This window comes from Camponotus vicinus, unplaced genomic scaffold (genome assembly GCF_025532165.1).
Source record: "Camponotus vicinus isolate PSW18456_S1 unplaced genomic scaffold, iyCamVici1.0 SCAF_3, whole genome shotgun sequence".
NCBI classification, from domain to species: Eukaryota; Metazoa; Arthropoda; class Insecta; order Hymenoptera; family Formicidae; genus Camponotus; species Camponotus vicinus.
The window spans coordinates 16691475-16711380 of NW_028141967.1; the positions used below are offsets into that span (position 1 = coordinate 16691475).

The following is a 19906-nucleotide window of genomic DNA, read 5'->3' on the forward strand; positions in this document are numbered from 1 at the left end:
TTTTTTGATAGTCCTTCAGCACTTTATGAATGTTACTTGAAAAAGAAGTAGGTCACTATGACTGTTAAACAATGACGCAAGACAAGAAAAGTGCGCGACCATGCGAGGTCACTATAACGCGATGAACCAGTGATGCATGGATCTTGTGTTAGAAGCGCATTCATGATTGTCAACGTAAATCATAGTTATGGCATGTTTATAAATATGACTGACAGTGAGTTTTACTAAAAATTCATATTTCAACTAAAATCTGTTCAAGGTAATTCATTGAACAAACTCAAATTTAAAAAAAAGGGATCTTTTGTTTAATATATATTATATTATTAATTCACATATATATTTTTTCCTATGTTAGTAACACATTAAAATTGATACAATTCACTTTTGACAGATCAAATATATTTTTTCATTGATTTAACTTTTTATTCTTTTCGTTTATTGCTTTTTATATAACATACATTTTATTATACATATTGCTTTTTATATAATTTCATACATTTTTTGTATTCTATTTCATTTTTTGAAATAATATGAAATTAATTTATACAAAATTGTGATTCTGGCATATTTTTTGTTAATAAATAACTTTAAAAAAAATTAGAATAGGTATTTTATAGATATTATTTGAAATCTTAACAGGTGATTGTATCATGAGAAAACACAATAACAATGTCACAATTGGCCTAGTTGATCTTACTTCTCGAAATGATCCGTTATGAAAATATCCGGAAAATATTTCTCACGTTACGGAAGTGTGCTTCAAAACTACCAAGCCGATAAAACGGAGTCGTGTAACATTTGTACATTTTTCTCGAAGTCGTCGAATATTTTATCGTGTAGGTAGGATCGCATTATTGGTTTTGCATAGCTGGACTTGTGATGTAAGGTCGTGTTATTTGCTTGATTCGCAGTATGTATTTCCTTTACTAACAGTTTGTTGGAAAATAGAACAATTTAATACTTTTCACACAGGAATCAGTTAAATGTCATTTTTAAATTCTACGGGTTTTTGTAGATTTTTTTTCGTAAAAGCATTTCTTTCTTATATTTTATCAATTTTACGTTATATTTTATCGTAGCTACGTGCAATATAAATAAAAATAAAGGAGAATATTATTCGATAACAAAGTTGTATTCATTGTGTGTCCTTATATTTCTCTGAAAAAATAGAATGCTTTTTCATTTATAGACTATAAAATATTCGATGACTTCGAGAAAAATATACAAATATATGTCCTTTTTGTGATCAATATAAAACGGGAGCAAGACGTTTCATTTATTGATTATTTCATTTGAATAACTCTATATATATATATATATATATATATATATATATATATATATACAGGGTGTCCCTGAGCATGTGCTCACGCACTTGTGAGGAGGTAGAGCGCAGTAAATTAAATAAAGAAATGGTGATATTTTCAACTTTTGATTCCAACCGGAAATACGCCATCCGGATCGGAAGTTGAATTTTTTTAGGGGAATATGGTACTTTTTATTACGGATTCGAATTGTACGTGAAAAAATAAGAAACTTTTGTATCAAACGTTTTTTCTGAAAGTGCCTCTGTCAATCTTAAAATTGACCTTGAAAGTAACTATGATGAACTTTCAATAATTAATATTTCTATTATTATTACAAAAATCGTTACATAGAATAGGATTTCTTTATTTAATTTACTGCGCTCTACCTCCTCACAAGTGCGTGAGCACATGCTCAGGGACACCCTGTATATACAGGGTGAGCCATTTTAATTAACGCACGCAATTATTTCGGAAACAAAGCATTTTAGAGAAAAATGTTTCAGACAAAAGTTTTATGGTTTCGAGGGGGCCATAAGATGGTATCATTGGTTTGACCTTGAAGAGTTATTTGAAGGTCACATGAAGGTCACCTTCAATTTCTTAAATGGAACCTACTATTTGTCATTGCATATTCTTGTAGCTTATCTCGAGAGCTTTCCAAAACACTATAATTAAGTACCTTTTCGTTAAGTACTTTTTGAGTTATGAGGCTTGAAATAATTTCTTAATTTTACATAAACCGTAAAATATCTTGTAAAATATTCATTTTTCGATTATCTTAATACTTTTACGTACAAAATAATGAGAGGAATCAACTGGTGTAAAGAAAACACATAGTTGTTTTGAAGAAAAAATATATAATTTGCAATTAACAATTCCATATTTTTTCTTAAAAACAACTATGTGTTTTCTTTACACCAATTGATTCCTCTCATTATTTTGTACATAAAAGTATTAAGATAAGATAATCGAAAAATGAATATTTTACAAGATATTTTACGGTTTGTGTAAAATTAAGAAATTATTTCAAGCCTCATAACTCAAAAAGTACTTAACGAAAAGGTACTTAATTATAGTGTTTTGGAAAGCTCTCGAGATAAGCTACAAGAATATGCAATGACAAATAGTAGGTTCCATTTAAGAAATTGAAGGTGACCTTCATGTGACCTTCAAATAACTCTTCAAGGTCAAACCAATGATACCATCTTATGGCCCCCTCGAAACCATAAAACTTTTGTCTGAAACATTTTTCTCTAAAATGCTTTGTTTCCGAAATAATTGCGTGCGTTAATTAAAATGGCTCACCCTGTATATATATATATATATATATATATATATATATATATATATATATATATATATATATATATATGTATATAGAGGGACATCTATTAAATTACTTTCCTTTCCTTTAATGTTTCGAAACATTATTCCTTCTTGTTAGACTATAATTGTTAAAATAATTGTTTTATTTTATACGTACGAATTATATATTCAATTGTATTTCCTTATGTATTCTGACCGTCCTTATAATGTTCTCGCATAGTTGTTCGCGTACATTATAAGTGCGCTGTTTTCGCGACGGAACGAGTTAAGGAAAATCGCGAAGACAACGGCGTCATGCAGTTTGCGAACTTTGCTAATTCACGGAAACTCTTTGGTATTCAGAAGATCTCGCGAAAGTTTTATCTTCTTTAAGCCAGCACGATTCTCACAAGTTGAAGTTTATTGCGATATGTGATATAAAAATTAATTGCATACTATTTTTTCTCGTTGTGTTTTTTTCTATATTTATATCAAAATTTTTCTGAAACTTTATACAAAATTAATTAGAAATTGAAATCAAAATATATCTATCGAAAAATTCTATAAAAGTTTGTATAACAGTTTTATCGCATTTATTGAAGTTTGACTTAATTTTAAATGCGATTAAATTGCGATAAAATACTCGATTCATCGCTTTTCATTTTATCTTTAGATTTCTTGACCAATTTTGGATTCGCGAGCTTTTCTAGATAATATCGTGGAGATGATTGTAAGTTTATTCATAAATTAAGTTAAGGAAGTTAAGAAATATAAAAGAGAAATAGCAAAAGTTTAATCTTTACATAAATTAAACTATACGAATAGCAAAAGTTTAATCTTTACATAAATTAAATTATAAGAATAAAGAAATAGATAATAAAATATTGTTTCTTTATTTGCTTATTTGATAATAAATATCAAATAAATTTTAGAGATTTTTATTAAAGGATTTTGAATTGCTCAAAAAAGTAAAAAAGTCAATTAAATATTAGTCACATAATTACGAAATATAAATTACTATAGGTATATTATAATATATTGTTTTCATCATATCATAAGAAGAAATTGAAGCTTATGTCTCATGTATCATATTCAAAAATTTTCAATATGTGTATCGAAAAACATGTGAGACGTTAAATTCAATTTGGATATTTAATTAATTAAAATTTAGATTAATTTCATATAATTTCTAAAAATGGTATATTAAGTCTTCTTTGTTTATTTTGACAATGGTTATTTATGATTTAACTGCGAATTCGACCTGGTAAGCCCCAGGTAGTCGCTCGGGCGACCGCCCAAGGCGTGCTTGTCTAAATATAGATCACTAATCCTATACGTTTTCGTCGGTTCTAAACTCGCTACCGTCGCGTGTCCCAGCTACATTGACAAGTAAGAAAAGTCAGTCTGCATCGGCTCGACAATGTTGCCTTGAACTCGCGCCCTGCCATTTCAAATCCTCTATGTTCGATATTTATCTATTTTAATCGTAGAATAAACGTACTAAAATTGTAGAACGAAATAAAAAAAATAGTTTTATATTTTCTACAAATATATTTACATAAAAATATTGACAATTTTCAATCCTTTTTTGCGATAAAGAAAGTCTTAAATAATGAAATGTTATATAATTTGTGCAATTAAATTTAATTTAGTGAATTTTCATTTTAAATTATTTTTTTCTGTACTTTGCGCAAAGATAAAAAATTTGCATAAAAATATTAAGTTTTATATATGTAATACTTTTACATCTTTTTTATAATAAGTTTATTATTATTATTTCTCATCATATAGATATTTCAGAATATTCATTTCATCTGATATCATCTTTTTTTTTTAATACAATATTAGGATCAATTAATGTATTAATTAGTTTTAATGCATATTTAATATTTATTATTTTTTTGTCGAATAAGAATATTTCTATTCTTAGCTTCAACTGTATTTATTAATTTTAATGTATGTATTATTTTTCTAGCTTATTAAACTGAAAAATATATTTATTTGTATAGTAGATATATTTCCATATAATAAAAGAATAAAAAACGTGGACAATTCGATAGTAATTGACCGCGTAGAATTGTAAAAGATTATTTGTTAAATAAATAAAAGGCGTGAAAAAGGAGAAAGATCGATATCACGCGTAATATCACGTGCGCGAAATACGAGAAGGCGAGCATCAGGTGAGATCCCACTAGGACGAGTTTCATGGTCGCTATAAAAGTCCGTGGGAAACGTAAATCAGGGTCGAGGAATGGGCCCGAAGGACCGTAGGGTGTAGAAAAATTATTGCCTACCGGGAAAACCGAGCTCGGGCGAAAGTTTGTGTGACCCGTAATTTCAGGTCGACTTTCACTCTTTTTTTATACTTTTGATAGAGACGAGAATCGATTATATATGTGACAGAAAGATAGATCTATTTATAAAATAGAATAGCAAAACAGTATAATATAAAATTAATTGCATATAAAGAGATACTCAAATAAAACATAAAAAACCATAAAAGTTATACCATATTTATTCAATCTGATTTATATATAAATGCTTGAGAGTTTGGAAAATTTTCAATAGTTTTATCTATATTTTTTATCTGTTAAAAATAGCGAACTGTTTTTGCAATTACTTTTGAAATAAATTTAAAAATTTGGATTCTTGTATCTTTTTTTGTTTGAAAGAAATTATTTTTTTTTATATTTCAAAACATATAATTAAAAATTTAAAAATATTAAATTTTCTACTGCTCTTGAATTGAATTAACAATTGTTTCACTGGTTATAGGATTTTAAGCATATTTCTTTCTCAATAATAGACATTATAAATGACAGATTTTTTGTGGTAATATTATGTAGGATATTAAACGATCGCTCATTTTTAGCGAAAACATTTTTTTTCTTCAAGCGCGTGTCACGTCGTTTGCAGAAGCTTTCCTTTACTTTACTCCATCACACAACCCAAAATTGCGTGCGACCCGAGAAATTCGCTGGAAAAAGAAACGATCTGTAGCTGTCGAGTGCGATCCATTACACTTCATTTTATCCACGGCTCCATCGGCGTTCTCTCTTTTTCTCTAGCCTTCGTTTGATCTCTCGAGTAAGGCATGTCGGCAGAATAAACGATTGCCATTGTGCGCAGTATAATGTTGTTTCTGTGTTCCCAATAATATGATTCTCACTTGATATCAATTTTCATAGTGTCAAACATCGACATTCTTTTCCTTTTTTAAATTTTTGAATAATCGAAATAGAAAAATATCTCATATGATTTTGAATGTAAAACTTTAAAAGTGTTAAATTTTGTTAATTTGGCACACATAATAAAATATTTATATAATTATTTGTTTTATCTATAAATTCTTTGATTAATTTTGGTTCCGATAAATTTTAATTTTATAAATCTTGGAATTTCAAATTAAATTAAATTCTTTATCATATTATTTCTTAAATTTACACGTTGGCATTTATCGCAATATTTGAAGTTGCACTGCTTGAATGGAAAATATCTTGCAATAGGATAAAATTAATGGGAAATTCCGATATGCATAAAGTAAATTGTGAAATAGAAGGGGCTCGATATAAAAAGATGAGACGACATTTCTCGAAATGTCAGAAGGAAATATCTTGCGTATGAAAAATTATTGAAGCACGAAAAGATGCTCGATGTTGTTTGTCAGCAGGAAGCAAGAAAGTTTGAAATATCTCAAACTGTTCATCAGCTACGAGCTAATCTAAACGATAGATTCGCGATAGATTACGAACAAGAGAGATAAAGAGTTCTTTTACCTAATAAATATATATTTATATATTGATTTAAAGTAGTATTTTACGTTATAAATGATGAGAAAATTTCTTTTTCGAATATTCAATTTTTATTTCTATTGCATTTCGAAAAATATTTCAATTTTATGATTATATTACGATGATGTTTACATGATCAGGTCTAATAGTATAATAAAATTTTCACTAATATAATAAAACGGAAAAAATAACAGAAATATAAGCATCCTACAGAAAAAAAGCTCTAACATCTCGTATCGTCGCCGCAATCCCAGCGGAATGCAAATGTTCAAGTACGTTGCAAACTCGTCATGAGAACAAGTTAAACAGATAGCTACGGGATCGTGCGTATTTGTTCGACCGTGTGTTTACGCTATCCGATATACGGTAAATATGTAAATGGAGCTAGAGACTGTTAGAAACCTTGTGGGAAATGGTCAGCTGTATAGCGAGTCACGTGTAACCCGTGGAAAAGTTTTACGGGCGGACATTCGCACGGCTGAGAAATGAGGATGGACCGTACCTTTTACGGTTGAATTCTTCAAGCACATCATGAATTATCCACATTCTCCCATTTCTCTCGCTGCGACGCGAATCCTTCTAACTCCGTAGGCGACAACGTTAGTTATACATAATTTCATCATGCTTTCTGAACATTTGGCTGGATCGTTTGGCTAAGCTGTCGCCGTTTTGTGCCGCTAACAATGCCCCTAACAATGTTTCGCGAATGTATCTCTGTTGTGCTCGCTTGGAATTAGACATAGTATCGCGAGATAAATGAGATTACACGACTTTGAAAATCTTGCTCTTACGCGAAACATAACATTTGCTTGGAATTGCACATGATTAATGAATGAGATCGCACGAGTTTGAAAATCTTTCTTACGCGAGGCGTGATATTTACTTTTGGAATGATATGGAAATACACTTGAATTTCGAGAAACCGTCCTAGGATTTTCAACGAATAAGTTATAATATCATGTTATTCAAATTTGAGATTCTCGTTTTCTAGAATTTATAAATTTAATGACTCTTGAGAATTTTAGAATTTTTCTTAATTGAATGATTTATAAACTCTAAAAACATATAGTTGCATCTTAAAATATTCGAATACTCGGTTTTCATCAAAATTATGATTTTCTAAGTGCTCTAATATTCAAGAAAAAAAGATATATTATTGGGAGAATAAATAATTAAAAATATATGTAGCTTTCAATAATTATTTTTAAGATTATATATATTAAATTATGGAACAACTGATTTAAAAAATGTTTTTATCTATTTCAGCTACGGTGACATGGTTCCGAAAACGATTGCGGGAAAAATCGTCGGGGGTGTATGCTCCTTGAGCGGTGTCCTAGTGATCGCTTTACCGGTTCCTGTTATCGTCAGTAATTTCAGCAGAATATATCATCAAAATCAACGTGCTGACAAACGGAAGGCGCAGAGGGTGAGTGTACTTTAGACATCTTTTAATTTGTATATACGAGTACGTAATCGTTATAAAAGAGATTTTTCTCTCTAATCTGATTTATTAATAAATTTTTAAAATAAATTTTATACTATGTGATTATATATTGCTTTTTCTGATATATTTTGTATCAATCACGGTTTGTTGTATACACTATATATTGCGTCTTTTTAATTAAATTACGCACTGACGTTATAACAAATCAATCAATTCTATTCAAATAATAATTTCTAATTCTATTCAAATAAAAAAACACTCTATAAATAGAGAGAGAAGATATTACGGTAGAATGATTTTAGCAGTCATAAATCCGAATTATCGTGATGGATAAAGTTACTTTTAGTTAGTTGAAAGTTTGTACTTTAGTAGTACTCACGTTCAATTTCAAGCTTTATATATAGAAATAATCTATATATGCAATTTTGATAATATTTAAACGTCTAGCACAGAAGTGAATTCAAAGATATCGCTTCAAGATTTTCATAGATTATCTAGGACATTATAGAGATTCGCATTCAGATATATATAGTAAGAAATGATATATGATGTAGAAGAAATCAATCATGAAACTTATCTCGTTATTTATATATATATAATATTAATTTAATAATTTAATTTTTGTATGAAGTTAATCTTGCACACAATATATCTCTTATATATATATATATATATATATATATATATATATATATACATTATAATTTTACGTACGGCATTTCTCGAAACGTTATCGTCTTTTCATGTGTACAACCCATCTACAAATAGCTACATTTCTATTCGTGCCATCGAGAAACGTACACTATATTCTGGTTATCGATACTTCTGGATGCTGTTTTCGGATTAGAAAACTTGCTTTACTGGCTCAGGGTCATTTCGCAACAAAGTCGCTAACAAGGCAGAGAGCATCAGACCTTTTCTTACTGTTCCAAAACAGGAATAGGATCAATAAAAGAGAATTGACGCTCATGTTTATCTCGTATAGATTGCAGTATAAATGTGGGATATAATTTGTAATTGTTTAATAAATAATACTTATATTAAGTTTGTGCCACGTTATTATTGTTGGTTGAAATCATATAATAAAATTGAAAATCTGATGCACTCATTCTCCTCTCTCCTGTATGATAAATACTAGAGTACATTGGCACAGTTACTATTTACTTACATCTTTAAAATACAAAACCGACTGCAATCTATATTTGTGATAAACATATGGTGGTCATATTTTCAACGCCAACCAATTATTATTCCCGCATAACTTTTTAGAATGAAATAAAAAATAAGAATTTGCAACTTATATGAGTTGATCTTCATACAACAATATCGAAGATGGCTGGCAACGGACGGAGTATATAAATTTCACGACCGACATTCTCAAAGGCGTGCGAGGAACTCTCCCGTCGCCATTTTCGTATCCCCCCAATATCGACGTTTCAAAGATATTTCTTCCATTATAGGGAGGAAGTGGCGGTCCCAGTCGGGTCGCAGTCGATGACACGTTAGCTCGTTTCGCGTCATCGTTCCCACAAGTCGGTCGATTTATTCTCACTCACGTGTAGTCTGTAACTTTGTCCCCGTGGCACAGTTACTATTTAACTGAACATCATCATTTCACAAACTGATGTCATTGGAAAAGAAACAAATTATGCTGCACGGACAAATTTATATTTCTTTTTACTTTTTTATATTTATGCGATTCTCCCTGAAAATTCTGCATTCATTAAAAATTGAGAAAAGATTGAATTATAAACTTCCAATTAAAATCTAACAATTTATGGTTGTTATAATATATGAGAAAAATAAGATAAGAATTTCTATTTTTTTTTTAATTTCGAAAATCAAATATCCTTTATAATCGAATCGCAATTACATTAATGAAATTTTATATGCTATATAAAATGAGAGACAATCCTTTGAATAATTTAATTTTTTCAATATATGAAGCAGAACTTTTTCATGATATTTTTATAAAAACTTAGCATCATGATGGACAGTTATTCTCACACATTTGCTTCGCTCTCATGACACGATTACCATTTTTAGCATCGACATTTCGGCAGCGCATTGATCGATCCATAAAAAGAATTCTGGCTGAATTCGCTTTGTTTCGAAAGATAAAGGGAGAAGGAAAGAAATCTCCGCTGCGATCTTCGCGTGAGACGTTGCGTCTACTATTCGTAGCCTCTCGGGCGGAATATCATCCTCTGCGCGATATTTTTACGAGAACTCGCGAACGAATGTACAAGTGAGATTTATTCTGAAAGGCGAAAGTGATCTTTTAAATCTTTTCTCGCATACACGAACGAACGATTTATTTCCACACGTGTACGTTTATGCGTCTACTTTACTCGCGTCGATACGCTTAGGACGAGCAGACATCGATGACATGTCTGGATGGATCTTGTGGAGAAGAAAGATGGCATCATAGCTAGCCGAAAAAGGAAGTCAGCTGCGATCTCTTAAATCTTTCTTGTACGCTCGATTTTGCGAAAATGTACCATATTACAAATGAAAGGGATTTATGTTGCAGTTATAAATCGAATGATATAATTTATTCTGGCTTGCGAAATTATACGGTCAAAGGAAATTATTTTAAGAAGCAATTCCTTGAAAATTAATAATTAACTTATACAGTTAGACTTATAGAAAAAAGAAAAAAATTAATGATTTTATTTCATATTATTTAGTACGATTTCTAGAGATATTATTTCATTTATATATAATTTATTATATTTTGTTTTATATTAGAGATTTATTTTGATTGAGAATCTCTCCAGGGATTTTTTAATTTTATGAAAATAAGTTTTCGAAAAATGTTTTCATGATAGAATTTTTACCTTTTTATTTATAAACAAACATATATTTTTAAACGTATACAAGATAACTATGTAGTAAATAGTTTATAAATTGATAGTTACGTTATATATAAATAAAATTTGATTACATTATTTTAAGATTCCACCCAGGATTAATATTTCTGTTTTAATTTATTTACTATAAGCAATAATTCTGTCTTTCTTTTGCTTTGCCTTTTTGCAATTTTAATTCATTTCGTGATTTTTAAATTATTTTGTACGGAATTACAACGTTTTAGATCGCTTGGTTTCGCGAAGGTCGATTCTCTGATGCCGCGCAGATCTGCATTGCAGATGCAGCCGCATCTACATATGCATGGACACGTTTGTTCTGATTCTTGCTCTTGGACAGCAATGGATCTTTCGTCAGGTTTCTTTCCTGCGTCTTATCGATGTTGAAACTTTTTGTATTGTTGGTTCTCGTGACGCTTTCCCGAGTTCGATATTGCATGCTGCATCTCTGCGTACATCATAAAAAGTAAAATCTTAAGCAAAATCTTAAGCAATAAAATCTTAAGCATCCCATGGGATACTCCAATGTCATTAAATAATATTTTGGAAATCTAATCTCTGTAAAGTTTGATACACAGATTCTTTCTTTTTCTAAAAGATTATTTTCATTAGAGAAATCTTTGTAGATTCTTCTGCCGTGAAAAATGCAAACCGTGGATCTTGTAAGATTAATTAAATCTAAGAATTATAAATCCCGAATTGTTCTTAGAGCTTAGGAGAACTAGCAAAGTCGAAGAAGCGAAGAAAGTATAACTATTCAACGGATCGCTGGCATTATTCTGCTTATTTCCATCATTCGCGACATTTCACAATTGTTCATTACATATTCTATGCGCTGTGATTTTCAGCCTCCGTAATTGTTCTCGCTACATATGAAATAGCGGTAACGAACCGATGGCAGCAGATGGTAATATATCAAATCATATTCAATTCTTATCTAAAAATTTACGGAACCAATGTGAAAATCTGAAAAAATGAGAGTACTTATTATTAATTTTGCGCAAATTATACATTATATTTTGGATATTACGTTTTGCAAGAAGCAGAATTTTTAATATAATACGAATGTCAGGTCAGTCATGAAGTTGTGTTACACTTAGTAAAAGTTTTTTGCCGTTCCAAGAAGAGAATCTTGCTTGACCTCCTGCCCTATTGCAGGTTTAATATGAAGTCATTCACGCCCCGCATATTATACATCTAGCGATCGAACATGGACTATCGTAATGCCTATGCGATTTATGGCCGCCATGGCTGCCATCGATATACCTACGTTGTCAGTAAACGCCACTGTGAACTTTGCATCTGCATTTAATGTCACGTCCGGCGTTAACGGGCAAACAGGGCTCTAGATCGATTTTCCGCCCTGACCGTCTCGCAAACAGCGACACGAATCTCCGTTTAACGTCGGTTACCGTCCGTTGCATCGATTCTCCTTACTATGTGTTTGCCTATTCAGAATATGCTACATTGTGCGATAATAACGATATCATTTTTAAGTGTGTTGAAAACAGTTTTTATTTTACTTCAATCCGATAAAAAAAATGTTTAAATTTAAGTTTTTTACATAATTGAAATTTAAACTTTATATTTTTTAATTTATGAATCATCGTGAAGTTTATTTTGATAAGATTAACGAGAAGAACGTGATTCATCGATCTTGATTAAAATTTGTTTGCGTTAACTCACACACATGCACATTTTTTTATTATAGAAGATTATAAATTTCTTTTTATATTTTATGAAAAGTGCATTAAATAACTTTGCATGAACATTTTGCTTGATAATAAAACTATCTAAAAAAATTTGTATTAAAATCGATGAATCAACATGTGTGGAATCCATTTGTAAGTGCTTTATACCGGGATTCTTTCGATTGAGAAGTTAAGTGAATCGATGACAGCGTGCATAAACAAAATATAACACAGATAAAATTTTAGCGGAGTATAATAAAATATGTAAAAATAAGTTTTATTTCAAATTTTACAATTAATTATCTTGAATATTTTAGAATTTAATGCTGTACACTTGTAGATTTTATTTTAAGATAGTCGCAATTTCCAACATTCTAACTTATAAAATTTATTTAATTTATAAATTATTTGTTACAGAGAGAGATAGTTTTTGTGTACATATAAAAAGTGCTTGCCTTTTATTTTATATAAAAAATATTTCGCATCACATCAATTATCAAATTGACTATTTTATATACAAAAATTTATCTCATATCAAATTTTGATCACATTTTTGTGTTTATTTAAGTTGTTGGATTTATTGGGTTTATTGATAATTTTCTCGTATTTATCAATTTAATAATAACTGATTATATTATTACTATTTACTTAAATTGACTGATCATGAAATTGAATAATTATGTAGAATATCAAAATTTAGTTAATTCATTGAATATATTCATGCTATTGAAATCATAAAATTTAATAAAGCTCCCAAAGATATCAAAAGCATGAATATTTTATCACTTTTCTGATCACAAATCATATATTCATTATTAATGTCAAATTATATTATAATAGTTATAAAACTTATCAATTTTATATATTATTAATTCTTTTAATACATTTTTTTAATGTTATTTAATTCATAAAGTGGATGAAATTCGCTAACACTAAAGATTCCGCTATGCTTGAAATAAATATGCTTTATTTATGAAATAAAATAAATTGATAATAGTAAAATAATTATGGAGGAAAGACAAATAAGAAGAAATTTATTTTAATCAAGAATTTTTTTATAGTTAACTCGTATTATTGAGATTTAGAGATTAAGCTATAAGTTATAATAAAGTTGAGCAAGCTCATTGAAAGTTAAAGTTTATTTTATTACAAATAGCTTGCTAAGCGATGAAGCAGCTTAGTTTGTATAAATACACTTTCAAACAGTCATTTACCTTTAGCTCCAGTTAACTTTACACATAGGATTGATTTCGACAGCTGGTGCCTGAAGGAAAAACGATAGAAGCTCGCAAAGCCTATTTCAACTTTCGCACGCGATTTTTAATACGGTTCGTCACAGTGTTAACAGCGGAAACTTTGCAAATTATTTTAACCTGAGAAAGACAAAAATCATGGAAATTTTGTCACTTTTATTTTATGACATGCATTTACATTTGACATATGAATAATAAATTTTTATGCTTATATATATTTATATTTAGATATATAATAAAAATCACACATATATTTCTATTTATCTTTATATAATATAATTTTTTTAAAATTTGTTCTTACACGAATTCTCTTAAATAATTTAAAATCAATTTTTTCTTAATACAATTTCTTTTTATTGTCTATTTTTCTTATCTGTCTATTTTTGTATCTATTTTTTTGCAAATAAATTTATTTTACAGCACCAAAAAATTTATTTCTTTTTTAATTTTATATTTGTAACTTTATAACATTTTTATTTCATTTTTATCAATTTACATTTATACCTTTGATACTTGAAACTATTCTTATTATTCCTTGGATACGCAAAGCTTCCGTAAATCGGTGCTAATTTCGATGATACGCAAGTTAATTGTTTGTTTATAAGCGATGTTTGTAGATAGAGGTGCGAGTATCTCTATTATTTCTCGTTAGATTTTTTTCTCTCAAAGCGACCACCAACTCACCGCCCTCTCTTTTTTCGCCCCCTCAGGGGCAGACACGGAGCTAGAGGAGGCGTGGAAAGAAAACGAGTACGTATGGAGCATCAGGCGTGCTAAGGGTTTGTTCCAAAAATAGACGAGGAGGATAAAGGATGTCCGCGAAAATCTTGACGAAGCAGAGTCTTGGCAAAGCGAGAATCATTAGCGACAACACGTTAATTTCTTAGGCTGCAATTTAACTAGAAAAGATTAACTAGAAATATTCATAAATTTCATTCATAAATTTTAACTTAAATATTCATAAAAATCGATAAATTGAATTAGATAAATCGAAAACTGTCGTAGATAAGGATACTAGTTTCAAATTTCTTTTTATTGTTTATGTATTAAAATATATATATTGAAAATCTTTTTATTTTGATAAAATTTAACAAGTTTGTGCAAAGAAAAGTAACTTTGACATTTCTCCTGACATATCCAAGTTTAAAAATTAAAAAAGAACACTTTCTATATCAGGAGAAATGTTCAAAGTTATTTTTATTTGCATAAACTTATTAAATTTGATCAAAAGAAAGATTTTCATCGATCAAATGTCGATTTTGTTATATTTCCAATTTAATATCTTTGTGTTCGAAATCTTTCTCCAGAACACATTTGTCTCAATGTTTGTGACAATATTATTATCGACAAAGTTTGGAGCTAACGAGGATAAGACGGATTAAGATTTAAATCCAAAATCTCCCAAGATAAACTTTGTTTGTCAATAAATTTCTTTAAATAACTTAAGTGTTTTATTGGAACATTTTTCTAAAAAAAGTGTTTTCTACCTCTAATTTTGCAGTAACTTTGTAATAATATAAATAATATAATAATTATATAATATATATGATTGTATAGTATAGTAAGCAAATTAGTAGAATTTATTTACTTGAATTATGAAAAAAAATTTAAATTTTTAAAATAATTTCTATTAAAAATACATAATATTGATATTTAAATTTTTATTATTAGGGTATCATATATTCATCAAATTTACAAGTGTATCTCTCGATGATTTCTCTTTTACTTTCAATCAAATCGACGTGATAGGAAACAATAACATAAAAATAATTGCCATATTTCAGTTGCATGAATTTTTTTTCGTTAAATACATTTTATTCCTTTTCTCGACAAAGAGAAAGATTTTCTGTCGACAACCAATGATTCCTCTGATCCATTCGCGATGTGCGATTAAATCATTGACGTCATTGGCCGGCTGTCGAAGTTTTATTGCGCCGCTTCTTTTTCACTAAATAAACAGTCGCGCTTGGTTGCAGCAGTGGCGATCGGTGCGGTCGCGGTTATTCTTAACGCTACAAACAGTTCCGAACAGTTCGACCGCGTAGGTGTGTTAATCAAGATTGCTTCGTTCAATCAATCACTAAAGAAAGCGAAGCTTTGAGCTTTTTATTTTTTTTTTTAATTTCTTGATCAAGAGAGAGAATTTCTTTTATCTTTATCAGCAAAAACGATGAGATTAAAGTCAAATATTTGTTTGACCACTACAGAAAAATTAAAACTTTGAATTTTTTAAAATAGTATCGAAATCGAAAATAAACGTTACTAAAGAAAAATTGTAGAATTTAAAATTATTCTTCAAAAATATGCGTCCAAGAGCTCCTTTGTCAAAATGTCTTTTTCAGTAATGGTTATATTCAAATTAAATATTAAAAATTGCTTGAGTATTTTTTCTTTCTTCTTTATATTTCTAATAAATCATTATCAATTTCAACTTATGAATGCTGATTAATCTGTGAATTATATTTTACTAAAGACATATTTAGGGCTGTAGAAATTAGCGAATATTATATATTTCGTTCCTGGAAAATCCGATATTAATTTTTTGCGAATAAAAGTAATACTGAGAAAATAGCAACGACGATGCTGTAGCATCTTTTTTTGTAAAAACAATATCGTAGACAAATAAAATCGCGGCAGGTCGATACATAAAGAAACAAGGCTTTTGTGAAATAATCACTAATTCTCTTGTGATTCTCGTGCAATACAATTGATTTTTTTATAATTTTACATTCTCTCTCTCTCTCTATTTTAGTTTATTTAATGCAGATGAAAATATCCATAAAAATTCTCTTTTTAAAATAGTATATTTTCAACAATCAATTTATATTAATGCACGTTAGTGTTCGAACATGTAAGTATTTTAACACAAGATAATATATGGATTTTATTAAAATCACATCTCTTTAATTTTGTCTACTTATTGTTAGTGAAAATATATATGAGAAAGCTTCTTAGTATTGCATGATTCATACAAGAGGCAGTCTCTATTAACGCGCCTACGCGTTAGTCCGTTGTGATTGTTTTCACATACATCAAGAACGATAACACGAATCCTAGGAAAAAAATCATTTTTCTATTCTTTTAACCTTTCAGCAATCACGTACGTATATAACGTGCACAGATGTTCGCTTCCTAATAGGGTTACCTCTTCCGCAAATTGCTTTCGTGTAATATCCACTTTTATGTTACGGTTAAAGGAACATTCTACAAAAAGAATATTGGCAATCCAAAATATTACTTATATATTAGCAAAATGATCTATTTTCAAAATTAAGGATTAGGATATTTGCAATATCATTATTTTTATTAATTTTTTAATTGCTAAATTATCTTGAAAACATTATTACTACTTGTGATGATTTTATTCGTTATATTTTTACTTATTTTTGTTAAAATTATATTTATTGAATTCGGATAATTTTTTTAGTTTTGTATATTTCTTTTTAAAAAAGGCTGTAAAAATCAAAAGTTTGTAAATATCATCCATCACAGTATAAAATGAACGAAACGATTATATTTGACATGTAATAGTTATGCATTCTAATTGATATTGAAATTATGTACATGCATATGCATATATATTATTTCATTATGTCCAATGTCAACTTATCATTAATATATAATGTTTATAATCCATTTCAAATGTTTATAAAACATATTTGTGCTTAATAAAATTTAGACTTAACTTTTATGCTAAAGAAGAATTAAGATTTTACTTTTTAGATTTGTTAATTTGATTTTGTTTTATATTTTATCCATGCGCGACAGTTAGATTGATTTTCATATCGAAATATAGAAGCACAATAGTTATTTGATCATTCATATAGATAAAATCTTTACGCGATTTTCATATTGACATGTTGGAGCTCGTGATGCAATGATACAAATAGCGAGAAAATGGCGTGAAATGAATAAATGTATGCGAATAATTCTAACGTTATTATATACATAGATATTAAATTTTATTTACAAACTGCATAAATTATTACGATATAATTAACGAAGCATCTTTGGAACAAATATATGACTTTCGTAATGAGTTTCAAACGTATTTGCTAATACTTTGCTCTGAAATTCTATTTATTCGTTATACATATATTATTATTTATTCATTAAATAGATTACAATTTGTTGATTTTGAGATGCTTCTTACATTAAGACTTATAAAAATACTTATTTTAATCATATAGTGATTTTCATGATCAAAAAAATAAGATCCAGAAAAAAACTCTATAATATTAAAAGTAATTCTAAAAAAAAAATAAAAAATAACAATGAAAATATAAATTGTGCTGATATTTTCATGATTGCATTATTAGATGCCAATCAAGAGCAAACATTGTAATTTTAGAATATTTGCCTTGCCAAAGAACAGCTAAAAAGTGCAACGACGCTCTTATGCAATACTTCTCGACACGCCTAATAATGCAAATGCACCGATTAGCTATTCGCTGAGCCGGTTATTATAAGCGGCAGCTCGAAATGAAAAGCCCGACAAGAAATTTGGGACGACGCTTACAGCCAACGATGTAAATTAACGCGGAGCTTCCGCGCGTCGCGGTTTTAATTAATTGCGAATGCTACGTACGTAGACAGTAATTAGAATGCACTATTGCGGATATTAACGCAAATAGTAATCACCAATAACTGGGCTGACTAACGGATGTAAGCGATGTAAATAACTGACCTTAATTTTTCGATGCATCGCGTGGGAATTTTTAATAAACAGAGCCTTGGCCCGTCAAAGAATAATCTTTAATGGATCGTATTCGATGAAATTTATTAATATTTATTGAAATTAAAAAGTATGCATAAATTTTTATTAATATTTTATTATATACTAAATATATAATAATTTTTAACATACTTTTAAGAATTACGATTTGATATAAAATTTTTTTATTCGTATATTTATTGAATTTCATTCAAAGACATCACAAATTATTTTAATAAATAAAAATAACATACCTCTTTTGCATAAAATTATATGTGTAAATTATTATTAATAAAGTAATAAAATAAAAATATTGGTATTTGCAATTCTGTCAATACTGGCATCGATGCTAGATGTGATTGTTACTTACGGAATGTAATATAGTTTTTCAAAATTTTCTTGATATCGACGAGATATCAAACGGATTTCTGTCACAGAAATTATGGTAGGATATTCAATATATTCCAAGACAATATTAAATCGGTTCTAATATTTTTATTTTTGCTGTCGATAGATATTGTTCTCTGCGAACGAAACAATATTTTTGAAAAATATTCTTGGCCCACGGTATCATAAGAAATTTGCATGAGAATCAATTCTATTGAAACTGAATTGAAAATCTAAGCAAAAAAATAAGTGTATAAATGAATATATGACATAACACTTAGACTTTTCAGTAATTTTTTTTTGAAATTTTCAATTGAAATATAAAATAACATAATAATATTTTACTTATAAATTAATTATTTCAATATATTTATTTCACGATTAATTGAAATATTTTTACGCTTTTGAAATTTTTTAACGAATCGAACATTATTTTGCACAGTCCTATCGGTTATCGACTCCTCAACAAGAACTTCCGAATTCAGTTAAGTAATAAAAGCCAACGTGAACACATTACGGATACACGCGATGATCTTTGCGTGATATTCGACAATTAATTCCGGCTGCGAGCCGACGATAAGGGGAAAGGGTATAACGCGATCGGTAACGATCGCGAGTTTTCGCCCGCTGCTTATCCATCTAAGTTAATTAGACGAATGCCGCGAAATAACGCGGGTCACGGACAAGAGGTTGGTCGGCCCGAAGCTTTCGCGTTTTTTTTAAGAAAACCTACTGTGCTCGCGATACGCTATGCAAGACCTATTTTATGAGACTTTCCTCGGGAGGATAAAAGTGGTTTTCAGAATTGCAGAATTTTTTTTCGCGAAAGAAGAGAGAAGCCTCTTGAGGATTTTCTCGAGATTTCACCGGTAGAAAGATTTCAATGGGCATCAATGAGCGTGCGAATTCCACGAAACAAAATTTTTCTAATTGTAAGAGTGAAGTGTATCTGACATTTATAAGGATGTCTGATAATTTTTACGAACTTGCATACTTGACAATATTTTTCTCAGACGATATGCATATTTGAAGTTACATTTTTACATTCCACAGTATTCTTTTGACATTCTCTTAAGTGTAATTCGTTCTTCGATAGTTTCCGATTTGCTTTTTCGCAATTTTAAATTAGAAATCGCTAGGT

The 19906-nt window shown here is 29.1% G+C and overlaps 1 protein-coding gene across 11 annotated transcripts in view; it reads left to right on the forward strand.

The window, feature by feature from the left end:
• Positions 1-19906, forward strand: part of Shal (potassium voltage-gated channel protein Shal) — a 286553-nt gene that overhangs the window by 28160 nt on the left and 238487 nt on the right. For all 11 annotated transcript variants that reach the window (XM_083093271.1, XM_083093269.1, XM_083093270.1 and 8 more), the window contains exon 2: positions 7670-7832. In XM_083093271.1, coding sequence (XP_082949397.1) covers positions 7670-7832 — 163 coding nt within the window. The remainder of the gene's footprint in view (positions 1-7669; positions 7833-19906) is intronic.